This window comes from Lepidochelys kempii, chromosome 9 (genome assembly GCF_965140265.1).
Source record: "Lepidochelys kempii isolate rLepKem1 chromosome 9, rLepKem1.hap2, whole genome shotgun sequence".
Taxonomy (NCBI): Eukaryota; Metazoa; Chordata; order Testudines; family Cheloniidae; genus Lepidochelys; species Lepidochelys kempii.
This window is the reverse complement of record NC_133264.1, coordinates 49,638,426-49,663,691: the sequence shown is the minus strand read 5'-3', so window position 1 is coordinate 49,663,691 and position 25,266 is coordinate 49,638,426. Positions and strand designations below refer to the sequence as shown.

The following is a 25,266-nucleotide window of genomic DNA, read 5'->3' as shown; positions in this document are numbered from 1 at the left end:
TTCCATCCAAGGAGCTCAGAGTGCTTCCCAAACATAAGCTATTGAGGAACAGCAAGGATATTGCAGGAGACTACCGTTCTCGGCTTATAAACTAGCCATCTTCATTTTGAAAATCATTAGGAAATGATTGGTTATAAAACAATTATTAGAAATTATTTATTTTTTTAAAAGATGTCTTTTGATGGTAAATAAAGCTTTGCCACAAGCCAATTGAGTGTAGTGGAGGTATCATTTTCAGACAGTACTTTTGGCTTATTAACTTCTTACAATAGGTATGGTTATTTTATGATGAAGCTACCATCAGAATAGGACTTTTCTTTCCACTGAAAGCAATGATTTGCTACATGTGCATACGCATACCTAATAAAAGTTAAAACTAAATAACTGGTGTTATATGTAGTAATCGACACTTTCACTCTGATCGTAACAACTTAGAAGTGAAACATTCCTTTTTACATAAAGCTAGTTTTCAAGCTTGTGGTTTTGGTAGTTAGGACTTTAAACCAGTTTGTGTAAAGAAAAAGTTTCTTTAAAACAGTGATATCAGGCAAGAAACCTTAGAATCACAAGTTGAAACACCCTCATGCAGAAGGACAACCTTACTATAAACACATATGGTGAGCAATGTTTAGAGAGAGGCCAGAACCAAATTCTGTGGCTCATAACTTAGTCAAATCTCTGACCACAAGACCCTGTCAAATTTCAAACCCTAGCTCGAACCCTGAGAGACTCTTAAAAAAAAACAGTTGGGAAATTTTATATTAGCAAATCTACCTGTTTTTCACTTGCCTCGTTCTCAGAAAACTTTAATAAATTTAATTTTTACTAAAGCTTTGCATAAAAATTCAGCCTGAGGCCAATACCCAGCTGTAGTGAGGAATGCTTTTAGGGCTCTGGTGCCTCCTACTGGCCCATCTGGAGATTAGCTTGCCACATGGTCTGACACCCCTTCCTGCAATTGCTCATCCCATCATCCTATTCATTTACTCCACAGCCTCCCCCTTGCTCCCAGAGTTGCAGCACTTTCCTCTTAGAGGCTCAGCTCTCTGGCTAAGTCACATTGAAATTCCCTCTCTTCCACAGTATTATCAAAGTCTCCTTCCAAACTGTCCCTGGCAGTCTCCAGATAGTTTGCCCCTAGCATGCCCTTTCTGCAGTGACTTGTGGGGGAACTCAGGCCCACAATCTACACTGGGTTCCAGTCAAGGGACCCTCAACCCAGCAGCTCAGGTCTTTAGTCTCCCAACCCTTATTGCTCCTTCCCTAAATGGCTTCCTACACTGCCTATCACAGGCTCCTACTCTTCCCCCTTGTATCAGGGACTGTGACTGCAGACTCTCTCACTGCAGGCCCTTCTTCTTTTGCCAGCTCTCTGGCTTTATAGAAGCCCCACTTGTTTCTGCCCAGTTGAGCTTCATTCCCAGCTAAGCCTCACTGGGTATGTCTGCATAGGAAAGAAAACCTACAGCTGCGCCAGCAGACTCAAGCTTGCGGGGATCAGACTGCGGGGCTATTTCGTTGCTGTGTAGACCTCTAGGCTCAGGCTGAAGCCGGGGCTCTAGGATCCTGTGCAGTGGGAGCCCCAAAGTCTACACAGCAATGAAACAGAACGCACAGCCCAGCCACAGGGTTTTCTTTCCTGTGTAGACATACCCATTGGATCATTTTTTCCCTCCAGGTGCATCAAATGGCTAATTAGCCTCTCTTGCCTTGTTAACCCTGCCAGGGCTAGTGTGGGATGAACACCCCATCATGGAAAATTTCAGCCTCTGTTTAATAATTATAAGCAATTGATAATAGGGCGCTATAATGGAAAGTGCTGGACAACCCTGATATAAAGGTCATCGCCAATGTCTCCTATAATATAGTGCTACACACACACCTCTCTCTCTCTATCCTTTATATACTGGTTTTATTGGCATTTGGGTGGGAGCGCTGCATGAGTCATGCCAAGAAAACCTTCATACAGCACCACATCATCATGTACTTTGTGCAAGACACCTGCTGTACAATAAAACTATTTTAAATACTTTCTGAGAATTATTTTTTATATATTGCTGCCTGTAAAGCCAGGCTTCCTTAGCAGTGTGAATCTAATTCTAAAGGCTTCCACGGTAGAGAAAAATCATAACTGATACAGTTGTAGACATCTAAAATGACATAAAATAGCTTTTCCATGTATAGAAATGTAATTTTAATGGCCACTATTCCAGGATCTTTTAGGGAGTGATGCAAGTGTGTGCACCACTGGGAAACTGGGACTAAAGCTCTCTCTACCAGCCCCAAAAAGTTGTTCAGCCTTAAATCTATAGTAAGTACAGGACTGAATATTGTTTATCCCCAGGGCAAAAATTCTACATATGTCAGGGGGAAAAAGGAAATGTTTCTCTGGCAGCTTCATGGGGTAGCAGTGTTGGGGGGTACAATGGCAGCACGGGCACATGCTTACAACAAATTATTATGGCCAACATAAAATGAGAATAAGAATCTTTCCTTTCTCTCACCCTTTGTCTGTCTGACCTAGTTAGGTACAACACTCTCTGGTGCAGTGACTGTCTCCTACTCTGTGCTGGGGCCTCATCTCAGTTGGCGCGCTCTAGGGTCTACCATAATACAAATAATAATACAAAAAGTACTGAGAACTCATCTTTGCTACTGACTTCAATTTCAGTTGTGGGTGCTCAGTACTTTTTTATACTACTATTTGTATTATGGTGGCCCCTAGAAACGTCCAACTGAAATCAGGCCCAAGCACAGACACAGAGTAGGAGACAGTCCCTGCACTCAACACAATTAATATTAACAAGGGGGAAGGAATGAAAGCCAAAATAGCAAAAGAACAGGTTAAAGACTATTTAGATAAATTAGATGTAGTCAAGTTGGCAGGGCCTGATTAAATTAATCCTATGGTACTTAAAACACTAGATGAAGTAATCTTGGAACCATTAGCAATTACCTTTGAGAACTCCAGGAGGATGGGTGAGGGCCCAGAAGACTGGAGAAGGGTAAACATAGTACCTGTCTTTAAAACAGGGGAACAAAGAGGGTCCAGGGAATTATAGGTCAATTAGCCTAACTTTGATACCTTGAAAGATTCTGGAACTAATTATTAAACAATTTGTCAGCACCTGGAGAATAATAGGGTTATAGGCAGTGGTGAGCTGGAGCTGGTTCACACCAGTTCGCTAGAACCGGTTGTTAAATTTAGAAGCCCTTTTAGAACCAGTTGTTCCGCAAGGGACAACCGGTTCTCAAAGGGCATCTAAATTTAACCGGCCAAAAGTGGCGCCTTAGGTGCCGACTCCACGGGTGCTCCAGCCCTGGAGCACCCAAGGGGAAAATTTGGTGGGTGCAGAGCACCCACCAGCAGCTCCCCACCCCCAGCTCACCTCCGCTCCGCCTCCTCCCCTGAACGCGCTGCCCCGCTGTGCTTCTCCGCCCCCCACCCCCGGCTTCCCGCAAATCAGCTGTTCGCCTGGGAAGCCGGGGTGGGCTGAGAAGCAAGCAATGGCTTCCGGCTCAGGCTCAGGCCCAGGGAGGCAGAGCGGAGGTGAGCTCGGGCGGGGGGGCGGGGTGCGAGGGCTGCCTGCGCCGCAGCAGGTAACCCAGGGTGGGGTCGCGCAGGGGAACCACTCCCCGCCCCAGCTCACCTCCGCCACCCTTGGCCTGAGCGGGAAGCCGCGGCCTGCTTCTCAGTCCTCCCAGGCTTCCCGCCGAACAACTGATTCGCGGGAAGCCGGGGCAGGGGGCGAGAGGCAGAGTGGGGAGGTGCATTCAGGAAAGGAAGCGGAGGCGAGCTGGGGCCGGGCGCGGGGTGGGGAGCTGCCGGGGGGTGCTCTGCACCCACCAATTTTCCCTGTGGGTGCTCCAGCCCCGGAGCACCCAGGGAGTCGGCGCCTAAGGCGCCACTTTTGATGTGATCGGTGGGGGGAGCGACCACTCCCCCTGTTCCCCCCCTAGCTACGCTCCCCCACCCCTAGGAGCCAGAGGGACCTGCCGGATGCTTCCTGGGAGCTGCCCTAGGTAAGCACCGCCGGGACTTCCCACCTCGCCCCGCAGCAGGTGCCTCTGGCTCTTAGGGCTGGGGTGGGCACCCACTACGGTGGCCCATGAAACCCTCCTGCCCGGTTCTGGAGGCAGTCAGGGGACAGGGGTGGATGGGACAGGGGTCCTGGGGGGGGAGTGGGCGTCAAGGAATGCGGGGAGGGGGAGCTGGATGGGGCAAGAGTTGGCAACCACCCCCTCGCGGGTTGAGGAGGGAACTCGTTGTTAAGATTTTGGCATCTCATCACTAGTTATAGGGAATAGCCAGCATGGATTCATCACAAAGAAACCAACCTCATTTCCTCCTTTGACAGAGTTCCTGGACTAGGGGATTGCAGGGAAGCAGCAGACGTGAGCTATCTTGATTTTAATAAGGCTTTTGACACAGCCCCACCTGACATTCTCTTAAACAAACCGGGGCAATGGGGTTGAGATGGATTTGCTAAACGGTGGGTGGGTGCACGCTGGGAAAGGCTGTGCCCCCAGAGTAGTAACCAGGAGTCCGTTGTCAAACCGGGAGGCCACATCTCCCGCGGCCCCACAGGCTCAGCCTCGGGCGGGTGCTATCCAACACGGTCATTAGTAACCCGGGTAAGGGAGGTGGAAACACGCGACTGAGGCGAGCGGCGAGCACTGCGGAGGGCAGGCCCGGCCCCCGGTCACCGCGCCAACCCGAGCAGGCTCCGTCTGAACGCGGCAAGGCGGAGGTGCAGGGCAGCCCAGGGCAGGGCGGGACGCGCAGAGGGAAGACTCCCGCGCAAACCACGCCGGGGCGCTGCTGCCCAGCAGGCTCGGGGGCGCCAGGGCACAAACTCCCGATGAGCCAAGGCCGGAGGCAGCCGCAGCCCCAGTTCTACCCGTGGCGAGCGAGCGCGCCCGAGGCCCGGGGCCCAGCCCCCGCTGACGCCCGGGGCGGGGCCTCAGGCCGCACGGGAGCCGATCGCTCTCACGCGGGCGGGCGAGGCCGCACCAGGGTGGGCTGCAGGAGCGCGGCCCGTGTCACGTGGCTCCGGTCACGTGGCTCCGTGGGGCGAGCCGCCGGTCGGTCACGTGATCGGCCGCCGCGAACCGCCGGTACCCGGCGCTCTTGGCGCTGCAGCTCCCGCGCCGGGATGCGGCCGCTCTGCGGTTTCCTGGCGCTGCTCGGGGCCGCTTCCTGCGGCCTCTACCTGCTGTCGGCGCGGCTGCGCCCGGGGGGCCCGCTCGGGGCCGGCAGGTGGGTGACGGCCGGGCCCAGCCCCCTCCCCCCAGCTCGGCTCCGGTCCTGCCCTCTCTGGCCCGGGGAAGCGGCTCCTCCCTGCAGCGGGAGCCGCCCGCATCTCGCGCCCGTGCCTGACGGCGCCGCTCTCGCTGTGGGCCCGGGACCCCTGGGTCACCAGAGCTGGGCGCGAGCGCCCGTGGGCTGCCGGGCTCCCCAGGCTCGTGGTGTGGGGCACGGGGCCGGGCCTGCAGGCGGGGTGCTGGGGTCCGGGAGCATGTGGGCCAGGGTGGGACCAACAGGCCGGGCCATCTAGGGCTTTACTGCAGCTGCAGCCCACTGTCCCAGCATCCCGGAGCCGCTTTCGAGAAAACCCTTCGACCCTCGCTTCGTCCGTCTGTCACCCCGCCGACAGAATTTGCAGGGTGGCGGCGCTGTGGGCAATGTGTTTTGCTGAGGGACTGCTGTGATGCCTTGGGTGTCCTGGAGGAAAGCCCAGAGGAGAATGACTGTTGTGATCTATTTCAGAGTAACAGCCGTGTTAGTCTGTATTCGCAAAAAGAAAAGGAGTACTGGTGGCACCTTTACAGCTGTAGCTCACGAAAGCTTATGCTCTAATAAATTGGTCAGTCTCTAAGGTGCCACAAGTACTCCTTTTCTTGTTGTGATCTAATGCATGTGCACATTTTGCGATGGAAAATGGCAACTTTCAGGTGCATGCACTATTTCCCCATGTGAAAAGATTTTAAATGATTCAAGAGGTAGGAGGGTTTTCTCTCTCTGATTTTGACTGAGGGTAATGTTCAGGATGAATGGGTGAAATACTGGATTTTTGTTGACCTGTTAGTATAGGGTGGCAGCCTAAAAATATATCCCCACCATGTGATGATCTTTGCAGGGTGTGAAATCCATAGAAATATGGTGTTGCATGTTCTGAGCTATGTTTAGCAATAGCAAATCAGTGTGAAATCAGATCTTTGAGAAGCTTTGAAACTAACAATGTTAGTGCCGGTCATCTTTGGCTTGATATACCCTTCTAGGATCCTTCATCTATCCTGACTGCTAGGATTTGGCAGATGTTTTGTGTTTTATTGCTTTGATTTATATTGTAGCAAGAAAGGTCCCTCTCCAAAGCTGTAGGTGTCCTTGATACTTCTTTAAAACAACAAATAGAAAAAAGGCAAGTGCTCCAGCAAATTCCATTATACACCAGCAATAGCTGACTGATGGTATGTCTATGCTATGGGGTTATGCCGACAATGTCCCAACTAGACATAACCCCATAGCACAGATGCAACCTACACCTGCAGAAGAGGTTTTTCTGTCAGTGTAAGAGTGCCACATCCCTGATGATGATAGTATTCTTACATTAACATAGATGTGTTTGCACTGGGGCTAGGGTGGTATAAGTATGGCATTCAAGGGTTTGATTTTTTTTTTCACACCTGTTGTCCACTTAGCTATGTCAACCTTTTAAATGGAGCAGGTCCTCAAAGAATCAATCCTGAAGCACTTGCATGAGAGGAAAGTGATCAGGAACAGCCAGCATGGATTCACCAAGGGAAGGTCATGCCTGACTAATCTAATCGCCTTTTATGATGAGATTACTGGTTCTGTGGATGAAGGGAAAGCAGTGGATGTATTGTTTCTTGACTTTAGCAAAGCTTTTGACACGGTCTCCCATAGTATTCTTGTCAGCAAGTTAAGGAAGTATGGGCTGGATGAATGCACTATAAGGTGGGTAGAAAGCTGGCTAAATTGTCGGGCTCAACGGGTAGTGATCAATGGCTCCATGTCTAGTTGGCAGCCGGTATCAAGTGGAGTGCCCCAAGGGTCGGTCCTGGGGCCGGTTTTATTCAATATCTTCATAAATGATCTGGAGGATGGTGTGGATTGCACTCTCAGCAAATTTGCGGATGATACTAAACTGGGAGGAGTGGTAGATACGCTGGAGGGGAGGGATAGGATACAGAAGGACCTAGACCAATTGGAAGATTGGGCCAAAAGGAATCTGATGAGGTTCAATAAGGATAAGTGCAGGGTCCTGCACTTAGGACGGAAGAACCCAATGCACAGCTACAGACTAGGGACCGAATGGCTAGGCAGCAGTTCTGCAGAAAAGGACCTAGGGGTGACAGTGGACGAGAAGCTGGATATGAGTCAGCAGTGTGCCCTTGTTGCCAAGAAGGCCAATGGCATTTTGGGATGTATAAGTAGGGGCATAGCGAGCAGATCGAGGGACGTGATCGTTCCCCTCTATTCGACATTGGTGAGGCCTCATCTGGAGTACTGTGTGCAGTTTTGGGCCCCACACTTCAAGAAGGATGTGGATAAATTGGAGAGAGTCCAGCGAAGGGCAACAAAAATGATTAGGGGTCTGGAACACATGAGTTATGAGGAGAGGCTGAGGGAGCTGGGATTGTTTAGCCTGCAGAAGAGAAGAATGAGGGGGGATTTGATAGCTGCTTTCAACTACCTGAAAGGGGGTTCCAAAGAGGATGGCTCTAGACTGTTCTCAATGGTAGCAGATGACAGAACGAGGAGTAATGGTCTCAAGTTGCAGTGGGGGAGGTTTAGATTGGATATTAGGAAAAACTTTTTCACTAAGAGGGTGGTGAAACACTGGAATGCGTTACCTAGGGAGGTGGTAGAATCTCCTTCCTTAGAGGTTTTTAAGGTCAGGCTTGACAAAGCCCTGGCTGGGATGATTTAACTGGGAATTGGTCCTGCTTTGAGCAGGGGGTTGGACTAGATGACCTTCTGGGGTCCCTTCCAACCCTGATATTCTATGATTCTATGATTCTATGTGGACCAGGCCTAACCCTTACAGCAGCACTGTATAAAGAAAATACCCTGCTTCTGAAATAGCAGCCCTCAGGTAGTGTCCCCCATCCCAAAAGCCCCTGTAAAAGGAGAGGCTGTGTTATGTGCTCTGAACGGCAACACATTTGGGCCATATGACACCTAGGAAGAGTGAATTCTGACGTGGAGGACCCTCATAGAGAATACCCTGCTTCTGGCTGCTCAGAACCAAAGGGCCTTCTGCTTCTCTGCACTGTGACGCTATGGTCCTGAGAGAGTGACTGCTCAAGTAGGCAGGTGCAAGGCCAGGTAACTCTTAGTTAAACTACTTTTTTTTTTTTTTTTTTTTTTTTTTTTTACAGAAAGCACATAAAAGCCTAGACACGTGCGGTCTATCTCTAGTTGGGATTCCTTTCGATTTTTAGCTCTGCCTAACAAAGGTTTGGCCAGCTTTGAGCCCTTTGTTGCCCCAAAACCAGGAATTACCACCCAGAAAACAAGTCAGAGCAAGCAATAGCCCACCCTACCCACAGGTACTAGCTCTCATTGCATCACTTAACTGTGGATTCTAATATACCATTTGCTATGTGTTACCTGAGTTTGTTCTCTAGGCCCCTGTGCTCTTTGGGGCAGAACCTCAGCTGGTGCAAATTGTCATAGCTCCACTGAGGTCAATGGCACAAGGACAATTAATATCAGCTGAGGATCTGACCCTGCTGAAGACCTGCTCATGCCTTACTGCCTGGGGTGAAACCAGGTGACTTTTACTGACCAGTAACTCTTTCTAGCTTAATGTTATTTTGCCAATAAGGTGCAAAAAGGTCTCTGACAGTCAAGGGTAGAACGCTGTTGTGGAGCAAGGCAAGTGAAAAACACATGTGTGCACACAGTGAAAACTCCTTTAATGATGAGATATGTGTAGAGATGTAGACTCCCCTCTCAAACTGGAATGCCAGTGTGTGGCCCCTCGCACAGACTGACATATTCCAGACTGCTATCTGGCTCTGTAGAAAGGATGTGGTGTTCTTTAAATGAACTGTATAGGCCAGCAGAGGGCTGGGCATTCTTTTACTTTTTCAGAGAGAAGAGGGCTAACATGCTTAGAGGTAGGACAAAAGGCAGGAGACTTGAATGGGTCCCCTTGATTTTTCTCTCTCTGAGTGAATTAACTCATTGACTCTGCGACAGGATTCAGGCCATGATATCTAAGAATGGGTATCTGTCTGTTAAGCTCATTTTATCTTTCTCTGTAACAGTTTCCCCAAGCTTGAACAAATCCTGATAGCTGTGCAGATTTTGTATGGTTGACAATTGTTTACGATACGCACTTTGATGGTGATAGTAGATGCACTCTCTCTTTAACTGCGTTGCATTTTATGGGTGTTTCAGACAACAATGGACAAGTGTCCCCTGCTGGTCTTCCCCAGTCAGGTCGGATGCTAGTCCAAAGAGTAGATTGTGGAACACAGTGATACCAACAGCCCTTGTCCAACCAGAGACAATTCAGTGTTTGAACTCTCCAGAAATCACTCTGCAGCCACAGAAGCAGGTGGTTGTGTCGGAATCTGCTTGGTGTATTGGAGTTTTGTTGCGTACAGAGTAACAGCTGTTTCCTATTCATTCATCAGCATAAATCATCTGAGTGAGACTTAGTGGGTACAGTGGTGGAAGCAAAGAAACTTTTGCACACCCACAGCATGAGATTTCAAGATATGTTATGAAGCAATTTGTCCAATTCAGTGTGAGATTTCTGCCACTTGAGCTTTTTCCATCAGTTGCCAGAGGAGAGATGTAACCCATGATGACCTGTGAGGTGGAAACCAATAAGGAAGATGCACAGCACATAACCAGTAGTGGAAGGTAAAAGATCTTCATACAGTCCTGTTCAACCAGCAGAAGGGTGTGAACAATATTCTTCTTCAAGAAATGACCAGGTCCAATTAATCTCTGAGGAAGGGCCATCAAAGTGCCTAGCCCCAACCTCAAATTGCAGGAGGCAACAGTCAGTCCCTGCCATGGGTAAAATCTCCAGTTGTCACACCTCCATACTCAGCCCAAACACCAGATCCAGAGGGCAGCCAGTGGTATGAGTCGGGCCAGCAGCAACCTGGGATAGTCAGTGCCATGGTGGCCAAGAGATCCTGGCACTGGTGTCTCCAACACCTCCTCTGTGAGGAATGTCGGCTGCTTGCACGCAGCATGGTGATCTGTGCACTGGCTCCAGTCCCATCTAATGATGTCCTGGATGCTGTTTTCAGTCCTGCTTCAGGGTAGGAGATGAATGCTCCAGGCTGGATGCAAACAGTACTGTTAATTTTCAGTTTGCTGAAGACCAGGTAGGGAAAACTCTCTCTCTTTTTTTTCTGGCAGTTTCAGCTTGTTCTGTGCAGGCTGGATGGGTCCGCTGAGCAATACCAAAGGTCGGTCATGGGAACGTTTGTCAAGCTGAATGGGTGCACTGCGTAGATAAAGCAGGAGCTTGCTCTGCAATATAGCACTGCTGTTCACACTTAGAAAAGGCCTAGGTTGGTGTAAAGCCTGCTGGTGGATTTCCTAGGAACTCTGTTGTTCAAATGAGAATGTCCTTGAGTCACTAGCAATGTTCCCTCTCATTTTTTATATCCAGGTGCAGAATTAATTTTGTTATGTGAACCGAATATCGAGGTGATGTGTGGTGGGGGTGGGACCAAAGGGTTCGGAGAGGGCTTGGGGCTGGGGCAGAGGGTTGGGGTGCGGGCTCTGGGGTGGGGACAGAGATGAAGGGTTTGGGTGTGGGAGCGGGTTCAGCTAGGGCAGAGGGTTGGGCATGGGGTGCTGGGGATGCAGGCTCTAGGGTGGGGCTGGCAATGATGGGTTTGGGATGCAGGAGGGGGCTCAGGGCTGGGGCAGATGGTGAGTGCAGGGGTGAGGGCTCTGGGTTGGAGCTGGGGAAGAGGGGTTCTGGGTGTGGGGGGGGCTCAGGGCTGGGGGCTCTGGAAGGGGGTGTGGGCTCTGGGGTGGGGCCAGGGATGAGGGGTTTGGGGTGCAGGCTGCCCCGGGGAGAGAGGACTCCCCCAGCCCTCTCTCACCACAACAGCCCTGGGGCTGGGGCTGGGGGGAGAGGCGCCTCTCCCTGCCGGCAGCCCTGCGTGCCCCAACTTGCTCCCCTCCCCACCCACCCCCTACCTCTCACCTCTCCAGGCTGCGGGCCTACATGGATCTTTATAGCCTGCTGCATGGCCACGCAGCTTAGAGAGAACTTAAGTCACTAGACAGTTTGCCACAGACTTCCTCTGACCCGAAGTAACTTAACCTGCCTCAGTTTCCCCATTTGTAAAATCAGGTGAAGATATTTGACCTTGGCTGTCCATTTGTTAATGTGTGCAGAATGTCTGAGAGATGCTTGGAGTGTAAAGGGTTTATCATTTTTAGCTGGATCTCCCTCTTCCTTCTCAGGTCACTCAAGTTCCCATCAGACCTGGAGGAGCTGCGAGAGCTTGCAGAGTTTCTACAGTATTATAAGCAAGAGCACCAGAGCTATGTGCTGCTGCTGTTCTGTGCTGCCTACCTCTACAAGCAATCCTTTGCCATCCCCGGCTCCAGCTTTCTGGTACGCACCTGCTCAGCTCTCTAGCACTCTGTTCCTTTTCCCTCACCAGACTTTCCGAAGCTGGGATTTGCCGTAGGGTCTTAGCCCACTCACTGGGCTCTCTCGTTTATTGGGGTCACTATTTAACCCCCACTGTCCTGGCCTGTCATCTTGCTTCCAGGTGAACAGGACTTCTCTCTGGGAGTTTGAGAAATGCATTGCACACCCCTTGCCTGGGGACTAGACCTACTAGCCAGAGGCGGATAAAAAATACTACGTGGGCTGCACCATCAAGGTTTAGTGACAACGCTATGGGGTGAAGCTCATCCCTGCTCCTTTATATTCCCCCGGTTATACCTCCAAGGGTCAAAGCCGCGCACTGGAAGCTCATGCTCAGTTTAATGACTTCTAAGTCCTATCCAGAGTCACTGCTTTCAGGCTAGGGTTCCATATGCCATGTGACTAACATTCTCTGTTTATAGATGTGACCTTATGTTTGGCCATATTAAAATGTGTAGTTTTGGATCATGCCCAATTTACCAAGTGATTCTGTTGTCTCTGTATGACACCCCACCCCCGCCTTCCTCATTATTTAGGAAACAACCAGTTTTTCCATATACAATATCTACAGTGACTCTGTTTATCTCTAAATTGTTGATAAAAATATTAATATTGAACAGCCTTGGGCTGAGGTCCAATCTCTGCAGGATTCCACCCAATGATTACACGTGGCGATCTGTTAGTAATCCACTTACTATGCACCTGGTTGAGTTTGGATAGAGCTGGTTTTCAATCAGACTGTTGTGCGGTGCTCAAGCACTTTACTCATGTCCATGTTTTTGGTTCACCCTGGTTCCTGCCACCTTGAATAGCTTTAAATAAGTTCTGAATATTCCTCTGCTCTTACCATTCCATGTCAGCAGAGGTTGTAGTTGGCCTGGGCCTATTGTCTGATCACAAATGGGAAGGGGGAGGCGCCCATGAGACAACCTCTGCTAAGATGCTGGCTGCACTGTGGAAATGCTTTAGGTCACCTGAGCCAGGTACCTTTCAAGCCCTGAAACTAAGGGACTGAGGGAAGAACCAAGTGAGTCTCCTCCATAAGGCAGCTGAGCTGCCTGACTCAAGGACTGAGACTGCAGTGGTCAGTTCAGACACTGCTCTCCTGCACTGGTGAAGTTTCTAGAATGAGCCATGAGTTTTAACCATTTGTGTTATGGTGGCACTCGGAGGCCACAACTGAGCTAGGTGCTTCCCTGCCCCAGATGTGGCTGGCATCTTATGCGAAGGTGACAGAGCTCCTCTCTTTGGAACGGTTGATGCTGTCCCCAAACTCTCTGCCTTCTCTGGATGGGGGATCCTCTCTGGAGCTTTAATACAGAAAGTCCACAACAGGCAGTGAAGCTGTGCCCCTGTGGGAGCAAAGGGGATGGCTGGCTCCCCATCAAGCTACCCATGTGGCCAGAGGAGGGTTGGGCTGGCTGTGATTGTGTACGCATTGCTGAATGCTTTTGTCCAGTCTCTTATTCATAAAGTCTCACTCCCTGCTTTTGTTCTACCAGAACATCCTGGCTGGGGCTCTGTTTGGACCATGGATGGGGCTCTTGCTGTGCTCTGCTTTGACTTCCGTGGGTGCCACCTGCTGTTACCTGCTCTCCGGGGCCTTTGGAAAACAGTTTGTAGTCTACTGGTTTCCTGATAAAGTGGCCATGCTGCAAAGAAAGGTAAAGAGATCCTTGCTGCTAGTCCCTCTGCTCAGGGCATGGGGACAAACCCCCGGTGATGGGCTGACTGGAGCAGAGCTGAGCTGTGATTCTACAGCCCCGTCTTAGCTCAGGGCTTGCATTTGTGGTTCCTCAGTCCCCTGTGTCCTACCACCATGGCAGTTATTGTCCTTCTGGCTTTGGAATCAGTCCAGTGGACCCAAAATGTAAGCAACATGAGCTTTTCAGAGGGAGAACTAACCATATTAGCTATCCCTTGGATAATGGAGTAGGTACTCCTGCTCTGAGAGCAGGGACATGGTAGTGCCCTCTAGCGTCAGCCCAGTTTGCTTTGAAAAGGAATTGGATGAGTGGCTCCAGGGGGTTCCATGTTTGTGTGTCAGTCTCTCTCTGCTCCTCTCAAAGGTAAATGCACCCTGGATTCTGAGAGTTGAGCTGGGCTCTGCTTTCTCATGCATTGTCGCCAGCAGGCCAAGTTGGGCCTTCAGAGATTCCTTAGCAACCTCTTTGAAGGCAGGTGTAACTAGCTGGAACTTGGTAAGTAACTTTGATGCCCAGGAAGATACTAGCTCGTTCTGCCATAACCCTGCTTGACCAGTACAGCTGACAAGAATAAAATGCAGTGGACACTTAGGAAGGGTGGGATACTTTGAGCTCTCAAGCAATAATGGCTGAATTCTGCAAACAGAAACTTGGCGTAGATTCAGTTCCTGTATTCACATTTAAAAATCAGCTCTGGCACAGAGACCGCCTGACTTGGTGCCCCACCTGTTCGTGCCTGCTGTCCAGTCCACCTGCCGTCCCCTGCTAGGACTGTCCGGGAGCATATGGGAAGGCTGCTCTTGTTTTGCAATGTAAATTGGTACAAATCCTTAAAATGATCTAAGGCATTACAAGGGCTGGAAGCTGCTTTAAGCCAGCCCTCTTAGTCTTGTGTCTGTTAAACAGAGCAAAGGCTGTAGGTTGGCTGAAGACTTTTGCTGCACAAGAGCTTTAGAGTGGTTTTAACTGCAGAATAATATTGTGGAGAATGCAGCTTGGAGGCTGAGTGCTGGCCGGGGGTGTGTGTGTGTGAGAGAGACTGATGCTGCCTTGAACTGTGCCCTGAGGGGTCTGCATAGGAACGGCAGTGCCTCCTTAGCCTGCAGCCCCAAGAGTCAGCAGAGCATGGGATAGTGGCTGGCCAAGCTGACAGGTGCCTATTGTGCTAAGGAGGTTGATGGGCTCCATGGGACAGGAGGGAGGGGCTTGCTGTGTCCTTCTTTGTCCTTTTTAACCCCTCCAAAGTCTGGCCACTAAGTGCAAAGCCTCCCTTAGGCAGTATTGTGCTGTTAGAATTGATCGGTGCCCGTGTACAGCACTGGGAACACTCCCAACAGCTGTGTTACTGAGGGCCCGAGCCTGAAAACACTGCTGTCAGGCAGAGCGTTTCCTAGTGGGAGTGGAGTCAGTCAGGTAAGCGTTGGCAGGAGCAAGCCCTGCAGGTGTGGAGAACGTCTGGCTGATCACATCCTAATGCTTTCTCCCAGTGCTGCTGCCTGGACACAGCAAAAGGTGCACTTACGCTGTTAAGGAGATGCTCAAGGGACAGGGCTAAGGTTGCATGTTCACCCTTCCCTTCCACACTGTCATTCGGCTGCCTTTTTAATTTTAAGGACTACCCATTATAGTGACCTTGAGAACCAATTTTCACTAGCAGAATGGCGCTGCCGGAAAGCAGGGTAAGTTGCAGGGAATGCAGCTGCCCTTTGTGTAAGTGTTTTTTTCGATCATGTCTGTCCGTTAGTGATTGCCCCCTTTTCCACTGGTCTTTCATGCCCCAGGTTTGCGCGTATGTTCACTGGGTGCAGCTGCTGCACAGACGAAGCTGATCCTGGTGCATGTGGGTACGGTGGTACTAAGCTATTCTGGTTTGCTTTTATTTCTGGGCTGATGTTACATTGTGGCTTATTGAAATGAAGTCCTGACCTTCTGCTCGTGTCAGACTGGATGTCTCGGCTCTGCAGTAGTTGGCCAGTAACAGGCAGTGGCAGCACTGACCTGGTTTCTCTTGTCCAATGGCAGGTGGAGGAGAACAGGAGCTGCTTATTTTTCTTCTTGTTGTTTCTGAGACTTTTCCCCATGACCCCAAACTGGTTTCTGAACCTGGCGTCTCCGATTCTGAACATCCCGGTTTCTCAGTTCTTCTTCTCCGTCCTTATCGGTAAGGGGCTGGGGCTGGGGGCGCGCAGGCTCTGTGTTCAGGAGGGGATCAAACCCAACCTACTCTATGCTGTTACTAGAACCCAGCAAGCTTGAGAACGTACCATGCTACACTTGAGGAATTCCATCGTTAAGGATCCCACAGCAACAGTCACCTGGCTGTGTTAGTTTCCTGATTCGCTGCTGTCTGTGCCCTTACACTGTCACCTCTTCCCAGGGTGAAATGGCTGTTCCTTTAGAGAACTTAGCTGTCGTCGGGTGTCCCGATGCCCACTGGTTTTTAATGAGTGCTGGGAAATGGCATTGCAGCTCCGCTGTTCAACACGAGTGATTTCTAATCTCCCCTGTTCGCACAAACCCATACAATGGCCCTGCAGAAGCTTGCCCCTGGCCTGAGCCTCATGTGTGCTGCCCTCTCTCCAGGTGCTGTACAGCATATTTGATGCAGATTGCCCACTGCGCTGCTGCAGCCAGGTTGGCCACTTGGCTGTGTCAGGGGCTGGGAGTGGAGTATTCCCAGTGACAGGACCCCAGCTGTGTTAGATGAGGCTGGGCGCAGCCTGTCCAGAAATCCTTCCCCAGGATGGAGGGGCAGAGAGGGGGCATTGCTTGTCCCTGTCTCCTGCTTCACAATGGTTAGTCCCCCTTAGTGCTAGCAAAGGAAAGTGACCCTTCCAGGGGCACTGAGCTGTACTCCCCCATGTGCAGCTCTCACTTTGTCAGCACACCTGGATGCAGAGAAGATGTGACCTTTGACCAGTGTCTTACACTGTACCCTGCATGCCATCTCCGAGCAATACAGATCTGTGGTGTCTAGCCAGAGCAATCCTGAAGACAACACCAGGGCACTAGGGATGGTTGTCTAGTAACAGGCTTCTCCCTCTTCTCTTCCAGGTCTGATCCCCTATAACTTCATCTGTGTGCAGACGGGTGCCATCCTCTCACAGATCACCTCCCTGGATGCCATTTTCTCCTGGGGCACGTTGTTTAAGCTACTGGCCATAGCCATGGTGGCGTTGATACCAGGCACCCTGATTAAGAAATTCAGCTGGACACACCTGAAATTGGATGAAAAGGACCAGAGCGTTCGCCTGCTCAACGGCAGAAAGAGCTCATGATGGACCGGGCGCAGCAGCTGCTCAGAATACCTGATTGTGCATTTATGGGGATGGTGCAATCCTCAGCAACCAGATGGTGTTTTAACTTGCTGCCTGCACTGCCTCTTCTCTGCACAGGCCAAGGCAGAGGACAACTGCAGTTCTTAAATCTTTTTAAATCTAGGAGGAGACGTGATGGTCTCGTTTTAAATGGTGCTTGTATAAATGTGAATGTCTGGCTTGCTGGGGAGCTGCCAGTGGGCTTTGGAAAAATCTACAGGGCCATTTTCTGACCCTGGTGAAGTGCTGCCACATTTAGTGCCATAGTGGAGCTCCTGGCCTCCACAGAGGTTTGCCAAGTGTGTCCGGTGCCCTGGGGCTCTCCGAAGTGCTGGTGACTGGCATTCTCATGGCGGTTGGTTTAAGATGGCTGTGGTGGAGGTAGAGCTTAGTGAGGACTGGGCTGGCTGTGATAAATGAGCCACTTGTGTGCCCACCTGCACAGCGAAAGCAGCTCTGCTTGCCCTGGCACACGGAGTTCAGGTGTGTTCAGACAAGGCCTCCTGCAAGGCTGCAGTGTGTCACTGCCTCCTTCCTCCCCAGTCTCCGTGAGCTGTGCAGTGGGGCTTTCACTGGAGCTGAGCTAATGCTACAGGCTCGAGGGTTAACAGGCCCCCTGCCAGGGTGATTGTGCCTGGGGGTACTGGGGAGCTTGTGCCTGGGGTACTTACCATGCTGGAGCCCAGACCAGACTTCCCCTTGCTTGGTTCACAAGGATCGTGGTTCCTGTTGTTTTGGATTCAGGAGAGCACAGGTGCCCTTGCTGCATCCACAGCTGGCCTGCTCCTTTCCTTCTGGCATAGGGTACTTCTAGGCACACCTCAGCCCCACCCCACCCAGATCCTTTCCTGTGATTGCTTGTTGTTCTACAGCTCACTTCAGTGGCTGCATGTTTCCCACCGTAGAATCCCCCCCCCCCCCCACCGGTTGCTGTATTCTTCAATGTCATTCTTTTAATGCTTCCGAAGGAATCAGAATAGCTGTACTTCCTGTCCCAGAGAAGCCCATTGCATCCTCATCCCTTGTAGCCTGCCTCCAGCAGTGGCCAATAAATCCCCAGTATTTCAGCAGAAGATACAAAATCTCCTGCTGCTTCCATAATGCCCCTGGCCATGTGTGCAATTCTGTGCATGGAAAGAGACTGCCTGCTTGAGAAAATGGATACACAGCTCCAGAAGTAGCTTCGCTTGGTTATCCAGCCTGTCTGGTCCAGAGTCAGTGCTCCTGGGTTTATTGGAGTATAGTTTCTTAATGCAGGAAACCAGCACTAAACCTGGTTACTTCACAGCCAAGCCCTGAGCTTTTTACATGCCTATTTCTGAACAGAGGAAACCCCAGGAACAGTATCTCCAGGGAATCAGTCTCAGCATCACTTGTGCCATCCAAGTGTTTGGGGAAATAGCAACTCTTTCTGTCTGTATTTAGCTGTTCAGGATCTGTGTCCTGCTGACAAGGTTTCATACTGAGGAATGGACTTCTCTGCAGCGAGGTTGCGTCTGTGCCTGTGGCAGGTACCATCTGGGGTGCATTGTGAATCAGCTGCTCCTTAGACAAGAAGACTGAAGGAAACGCAGCCCAGAAATCCCTGGCTGCTGAAGCCCATCTGAGTAGTTATTTGTCTCCTTGCCTGGTCTCACCAAGTGCCTTACCACCCAGGTGTCTGTGTTTACATGTAAATTACTGCGTCTCAAATAAATGGTGGTGAAACTTTACCGAGCAAGTTTGTTAAATGAAGCGAATGTCGTGCTTGCAAAGGTGGCTGGCAGCAAGCAGCCCCTATACTTCCCCTCAGAGCTAAGGGATCGCTCTCACACCTGGGGAGGGTAGCTCAGTGTCCAAGCCCATTCCAGGAAGCCTCAGGCAAGAGGTTTAGCAAAGTGGCTGTCTGTAAGGCACTGGCCTGAGAATAAGTTCACTTTGCCCAGTGAGCCGGAAGTTGCTGCTAACCAGTCTTCACTGCCATTGGCTGGAAACTTGCTTGTAATGGCAACTGGCAATGAGAGGAGATCCGTATGGTCAAGGAAACATCTAGAGCATAAAGTTCACTTGTTTGTGGCCTTTGCTTAGCATTCCTGCTGCACTCAGATGCCCTGCAGTGGCGTGTCAGTATTCCCTGATGCGGGATGTGCTGCCATCCTACCTTGCAGTGTCTTTCCCAGTTTAAAATGTTTTCTGGAAGAGCTAAGCATGCTGAAATTCCCTTGAGGCTAGGGCCTGTTGGATTCTGAGTTCACTGCCATGGGGCTGGTTTCTCAAAGTCTGGGAGCTAACACACACCTAATCCCAGCTGGATTCTTAAATGAAGTGTTCTCCTGCTTTTCTCATAAGAACGGCCAGACTGGGTCAGACCAACAGTCCCACCTAGCCCAGCATCCTGTCTTCCGGTAGTGACCAGCGCCAGGTGCCCCAGAGGAAATTAACAGAATAGGGCAGTTATTGAGTGATCCATCCCGTCACCCAGTCCCAATATCGCAGTAAGAAGCTAGCGACACGCAGAGCATAGAGTTGCATCCCTGACCCTCTTGGCTAATACCCATTGATGGGCCTGTCCTCCGTGAACTTATCTAATGCTTTTTTTCAACCCAGTTATGCTTTTGGCCTTCACAGCATCCCCTGGCAATGAGTTCCACAGCACTGTGTGTTAGCCGACGGCCAAGGATGTTTGGTGAGGTGCCAGCTATGCCCGTTTATACCATCCGTGACTTTAACCGCTAGGACGCACTGTCCCTTCGCGGCGGGCAGCCCGGGCTAGGCTGACGGATGCCCCAAGGTCCTAACCACCCGTGACTTTAACTGCTAGAGCTCAGAGCTCCTTCGCAGCGGGCAGTCAATACTGACTGACAGGTGCCCCAATGGCAGCACTAAGAGCCTCTCCACACCCGTGACTTTAACTGCTAGAGCTCAGAGCTCCTTCGCAGCGGGCAGCCAGGATTGACTGACAGGTGCCCCAAGAGTTTGCCCCGTGGAGGCGGCACAACTCAACGCTAGGCTCTTAGTACTCTCACCTAATGGCCAGGCTTTAGAGCCAAAACGGCTGAGGTTCTTTAATTGTGTTGGCTGCTTTACAGTAAACCAGAGAAAACAAGTCAGGCTTATGCATAAATGGTTACCAAAATTTATTAAGCTAGATTCTAATCATGTGGTTACAAAATTGCTAGTGCCTACTTATTTAAATGTAGAGATGTTACACACACAAACAAGTTACAAAACTGAAGCCACAATCCCAAAGAAAGAAAACAAAGTATAGAGCTCTATTTCAAAATATGTGTACACTAAAGATAGGAGATCAGGTGTGGGTGCTTCTTACCCTCCTTGCATCTCTCGATTCCAGCGGTGCCAAGCCAGGATCGGTCACTCAATTCCGCGGAAAGACGAATAAGGGACAAGGCGTAGGGACCCTCTTAGCTGCAGAAGCCTTGGGAGGCTGTCACTTATCTGACCAGCAGATAGATAGTGAAAAGCACTCAAAAATCATGGTGCTGTAGGTCCCCTACTTATACCTCTGTACTCCTTTATTCTCTTTCTCCTTTCTTATGCCAAATTGAGGCTGGTCTGTCGGGGTGACGCCAGCTTTTGCAAGAGTAGTTTACATTTGCAAGGGAGAGAAACAATAAGTTTCGACTACTGGACATTTCTTTTATCAGGGTAAATATTTTCCCACCTAGGATGTTGGTGTGTGTGCATCACCCTATTTAGTAGGGGCTAAGAGCCATGTCTGTCACAGGGCCTCTGCCTGCTGTGAGCTTAATCCTTGTATCTGCTCCCAGAGGCACATTGTAGCAGCACACCTGTGCTTTTCACAGCTTCAAAGGCTGTGCTGGAATATATGTTAAGTGCCCTGTTCCGGCTTCCTCCTGTGTTTCCAGCAATGCTGGTCTGAGAAGCGGGGGGGCTGGCTGTCTGGCTACACTGTGTGAAGAAGTACTTCCTTATGTTTGTTTTTAAACCTGCTGTTAATTTCATCAGATGACCTCAGGTTCTTGTGTTTATATGAAGGGGTAAATAACTTTCTTCACACCATTTGTGATTGATTTTTTTTTTATAGACCTCTATCATATTTCTCCCCATAGTCATCTTTTTTCTAAGCTGAACGGTCCCAATCTCTCCTTGCACGGAAGCTGTTCCATACTCCCAGTCATTTTTGTTGCCCTTCTTGGTACCTTTTCGAATTCTAATCTATCTTTTTTTGAGATGGGGCGACCAGAACTGCACGCAGTATTCAAGGTGTTGATGTACCATGGATTTATATAGTGGCATGATGTTTACTGTCTTTCTTTCTATCCCTTTACTAATGGTTACTAACATTGTTAGCTTTTTTTACTGCCGCCACTGCATGTTGAGCAGAAGTTTTCAGAGAACTATCCTCAATGACTCCAAGATATTTCTTGAGTGATAACAGGTAATTTAGACCCCATCATTTTGTGTGTGTGTGTGTATGTATATATGTATATGTGTGTATAATAGTTGGAATTGTATTTTCCAGTGTGCATTTCTTTGCATTTATCAACATTGATTTTCATATATTTTGATGCCAAGTCATCCAGTTTGAGATCTCATGGTATCTCTTTGCAGTCTGCTTTGGACATAACTATACTGAATAATTTTTGTATCATCTGGAAACTTTACCACCTCACTGTTTACCCCTTTTCCCAGATCATTTACGAATGCTGAACAGCACTGGTCTAAAAGATCCCTGTGAAAACGGACTATTTATTCCTACCTTTTGTTTCCTATCTTTTAACCACTTACTGATCCATGAGAGGACCTTACCTCTTATCCAATGACTATTTACTTTGCTTAAAAGGTTTTGGTGAGGAATCTTGTCCAAGTCTTTCTGAAAGTCCAAGTACACTGTGTCTACTGGAACACCCTTGTCCATGTGCATGTTGATACCCTCAAAGAATTCTAATAGATCGGTGAGGCATGATTTCCTTTTACAAAAGCCATGTTGACTCTTCCTCAACATATAGCATTCATCTATGTGTCCGATAATTCTGTTCTTTACTATAGTTTCAATCAGTTTGCGTAGTATTGAAGTTAGGCCTACCGACCTGTAAGTCCCAGGATTGCCTCTGGAGCCTTTATAAAAACATAGGAGTTACATTAGTTATCTGCCAGGCAACTGGTACAGAACCTGAGTTAAGCAATAGATTACATACAACAGTTAGTAGTTCTGCAGTTTCATACAAGTTTCCACAGACCCTTGGGGTGAATTCCGTCTGGTCCTAGTGAGTTATTACTGTTTATCACTTTCTTCCAAAACCTCCTCTACTGACACTTCAATCTGGGACAGTTCCTCAACTTTGTCACCTGAAAAGAATGGCTCAGGTGTGGGAATCTCCCTCACATTCTCTGCAGTGAAGACTTCAAAGAATTCATTTAGCTTCTCCACAATGGCCTGATCTTCCATGAGTGCTCCTTTAACACCTTGACCATCCAGTGGCCCCACTGGTTGTTTAGCAGGCTTCCTATTTCTAATGTACTTACAATTTTTTTTGCTGTTAGTTTTTGTGTCTTTTGCTAGTTGATCTTCAAATTCTTTTTTGGCCTGCCTTATTTATGTTTACACTTGACTTTCCAGAGTTTATGCTCCTTTTTATTTTCCTCAGTAGAATTTGACTTCCAATTTTTAAAAGACATCTTTTTGTCTCTGACCATCTGTTTTACTCTGTTTAACTGTGGTGACTTTTTTTTTGGTCCCCTCACGGTTTTTATTTGGGGAATACATTTAGTTTGAGCCTCTGTTATCATGGTTTTTAAAAGTATCCATACAGCTTGCAGCATTTCACCCATGTAACTGTGTTCCTTTTAATTTCTGTTTAACTTGAGTCTGGTCTACACTACACGGTTAGGTCGATGCAAGGCATCTTGCATCAACCTGGCTGTGGAAATGTCTATGCTTTTAAATTTCACTCTTGCTGGCAAAACTGCTCCACTACACCGATTTAATAACACCATTTCCCTGAGTGGCATAGAATTAAGGTCGATGTAGTTAGGTCGACAGAGGGTCAGCGTTGACACTGTTACTTACTTTGACTGTTACTGGCCTCCAGGTGATGTCCCACAATGCCCCACATTGACAGCTCTGGTCACCAGTGTGTACTCTGCTGCCCAGGGGCCAGGTGGACAGGAAGCTGCCCCTCCCCTTTAAAGCCTCGCAACTTCTTTAAATTCCTTTTCCTGATTGCCTGGCTTGGTGAGAACACCTAGTGGGGCAGCTCTCCACTCTTGTGTGCTACTGCCCAGCTGACTATGCCAGCTACGTGCTCCAGATACGCTCCTGCCTGGAGTACATAGGTGGTGTTGGATCTCCTGGGGCTGTGGGGAGACGAGGCTGTGCAGGCACACTTCCAATCCAGCCACAGAGCTGTTGACCTCTGTGAGCGGGTGGCTCAGGGCATGCAGGAGAAGGGCTACAAGCGGGACCAGCAGCAGTGCTGTGTGAAAGCCAAGGAGCTGCAGCGGGGGTACCAGAAGGCTAAGGAGGCCAACAATCCATCTGGTGCTGAGCTGCAGACCTGCCTCTTTTACAAAGAGCTGCATGTCAACCTTGGAGAAGACCCCACCACCGTCCCCAAGAGCCCTATGGATAACTTTGGAGGACCATGAGCCCTCACCATGATCAGCGAGAGGGGAGGGTGGACAAGGAAGAGGCGGAGGAGGCTGGTGGACAGGCAACTGGGGGATCCAGCTGTGCAGTGAGCCAGGACCTGTGTTTGACTCCAGTGCAGTCCAGCCAGTCCCAACAGGTGAGCCTGATGCAGGGGAAGGAACCTCTGGTAAATGTGCAGTTTGCTTTGAAGTTACAAGGGTAGAGCCCCCAAAGTAGCAGGACACATCTGTTGAATTACTCTCTATCACTTCTGCTAGACAAGGCAGTGGTAGAACCAAGAGAGGTAGAGTTGCTGTCTGCTCCTCATTCCTCTCTGGAGTTATGCAGAGGGGGCCAGGCGGAGCAGTTTGTTTACATGCACCAGGACGTCCTGTGAATCCTCTATAGAGATCTCGCTGACACTTTTATGCAGGTACTCTGCAATCCTCTGCCAAAGGTTTCTGGGGAGGCTTGCCTTACTACTTCTGCCACGGTAGGACACTTTCCCATGCCACTTAGCAGTTAATTCAGCAGGCATCATTGCAGCACATGGGCTAACAGCATATGGGTCTAGGTGGCATCAGGATGCCAGCAGTAGCTGTGCTCTCTCACTCCTGAGGGTGACAGAGGCAGAGTGGCTACAATCACTTCTGCCTGTGGGAATTGGTGCCAGTATTGAGTTTCATTGCCCTATATAAATATATTCATGCCTGGGGTGTATCCCCCTCATTCTGGCCCCACCCCAAGAGCCATACTCACCAGGGCTGGTGCTCTGACTGATGCCATGCTGTATCAATCCCAAGGAGAAGTGAGAAGGCAGTGCTTACAACTTCTGCGGATCAAGGGGAGTGAGTTCAGTAGCCTAAGTTTTGATTTTTGTTGTGAACACACTGACAACGCTTCCTGTGTGTGTTATACCTGCAGTTGCTGCTATTGTGGCCTTGAGGCTCTCCCCCTCCACACCCGCCAAAAATCTTAGCCAGATGAGATGAGTGGGAGAAAGAAGCGGGCTCAGGATGACCTGTTCCAGGAGATCCTGCAAGCCTGTGCTGCAACAGAGAATGAGACCAGAGCCTGGAGGATCACCCTTGCAGCCAGCATGGAGAAAGAGAGGGGGATGCACAAGGACATAGTGGGGCTTCTCAGGCCGCAAACAGAGATGCTGCAGACTCTGGTAGACCTGCAGGTCCAAGAATCCCAGGCTCACCTCCCTCTGCAGGCCCCGCCCCCTCCACATTCCATGTGCCATGAGCAATTGCTGTGCTACCACTCCACCCCAGGGGACATGAAGACAATCAGAGCTGCCCATGCACGGACTTGTGAAAGGCACGGTTGGTGCATGTGAAATGGAAATGACTGTTGTTTCCCCTTCATACGTTCTGTTTCCTTAATTTATTAAGTTCTAAATGTTTTATTATTTGTCTGGTTCTGTCACAGAATAAAATTTCACTTTCTGGAACATAATTCATTTTTATTAGTTCACAACATACGCTGGCTGGTGCTGAGCAGGTCTGACATCCACCAATTTCATGTTACTTCATTTTGTCACAGAACCTATAACAACGTTCACAGACAACATTAATAGGTGCATTGACAATGCTCTATTTCCTACACACACACACACACACACACACACAGAGCAATTACTACAAGATTCATTCTGGGCTGGAAAAGAGAAAGTCCAGGTAGAGCATACTCCAGCAACCCACACTACTCTGGCTCACTATTAAAATGGTCTTTAACAGCCTCCCTGAGCTGTACAGCTCCACTTTGAGCTCTTCTTCTAGCCCTTTTATCTGGCTGTTCGTATTACCCAGAGTCACAGTCCTGCATAGCAGGAGGTGATTAATAGCCCTGCGCCCTTATATGAGCACTGCCCCTGTGGTAGATTTCTGACTCCAAATTGATTCCCAGCTGACCAGTAGCAATCTAGCATAGGAAGTTTCTACAGTGCAGTCACCACTTGCTTCTTAGCTGTC

At 49.6% G+C, this 25,266-nt stretch overlaps 2 protein-coding genes across 8 annotated transcripts in view; one reads left to right on the top strand and one right to left on the bottom strand.

Annotated features, from left to right (window-relative positions):
- The first annotated feature begins 4,645 nt into the window (after window positions 1-4,645).
- On the top strand, window positions 4,646-18,407 carry TMEM41A (transmembrane protein 41A). 6 transcript variants are annotated; one of them, XM_073360293.1, is made up of 6 exons: window positions 5,173-5,260; window positions 9,820-9,904; window positions 11,480-11,633; window positions 13,175-13,336; window positions 15,401-15,539; window positions 16,433-18,407. In XM_073360293.1, exons 2-6 carry the CDS (start codon window positions 9,843-9,845, stop codon window positions 16,654-16,656), a joined length of 741 nt encoding a protein of 246 aa, XP_073216394.1. In that variant the 5' UTR covers window positions 5,173-5,260; window positions 9,820-9,842; the 3' UTR covers window positions 16,657-18,407. The 6 variants fall into 6 exon arrangements, with proteins under 6 accessions (XP_073216397.1, XP_073216392.1, XP_073216394.1 ...); XM_073360294.1 differs by lacking the exon at window positions 5,173-5,260 and adding an exon at window positions 7,929-8,353; XM_073360291.1 differs by lacking the exon at window positions 9,820-9,904 and having other exon boundaries at window positions 4,666-5,260.
- A 6,254-nt stretch (window positions 18,408-24,661) lies between these two features.
- MAP3K13 (mitogen-activated protein kinase kinase kinase 13) overlaps window positions 24,662-25,266 on the bottom strand; it is a 140,949-nt gene continuing 140,344 nt past the window's right edge. The window contains exon 18 of one of the 2 annotated variants that reach the window (XM_073360286.1): window positions 24,662-24,841. In XM_073360286.1, coding sequence (XP_073216387.1) covers window positions 24,825-24,841 — 17 coding nt within the window. In that variant the 3' untranslated portion in view covers window positions 24,662-24,824. The remainder of the gene's footprint in view (window positions 24,842-25,266) is intronic. The other variant, XM_073360288.1, reaches the window with a different exon arrangement.

What these genes read in the sequence shown, in the direction of transcription:
- TMEM41A (XM_073360291.1), top strand. Translation starts at nt 4,863, where the DNA reads ATGAGCCAAGGCCGGAGGCAGCCGCAGCCCCAGTTCTACCCGTGGCGA. An exon ending in GGCCCGCTCGGGGCCGGCAG is followed by an intron (nt 5,261 to 11,479) that starts GTGGGTGACGGC and finishes CTTCCTTCTCAG; the next exon opens with GTCACTCAAGTTCCCATCAG. An exon ending in CTTCTTCTCCGTCCTTATCG is followed by an intron (nt 15,540 to 16,432) that starts GTAAGGGGCTGG and finishes CTTCTCTTCCAG; the next exon opens with GTCTGATCCCCTATAACTTC.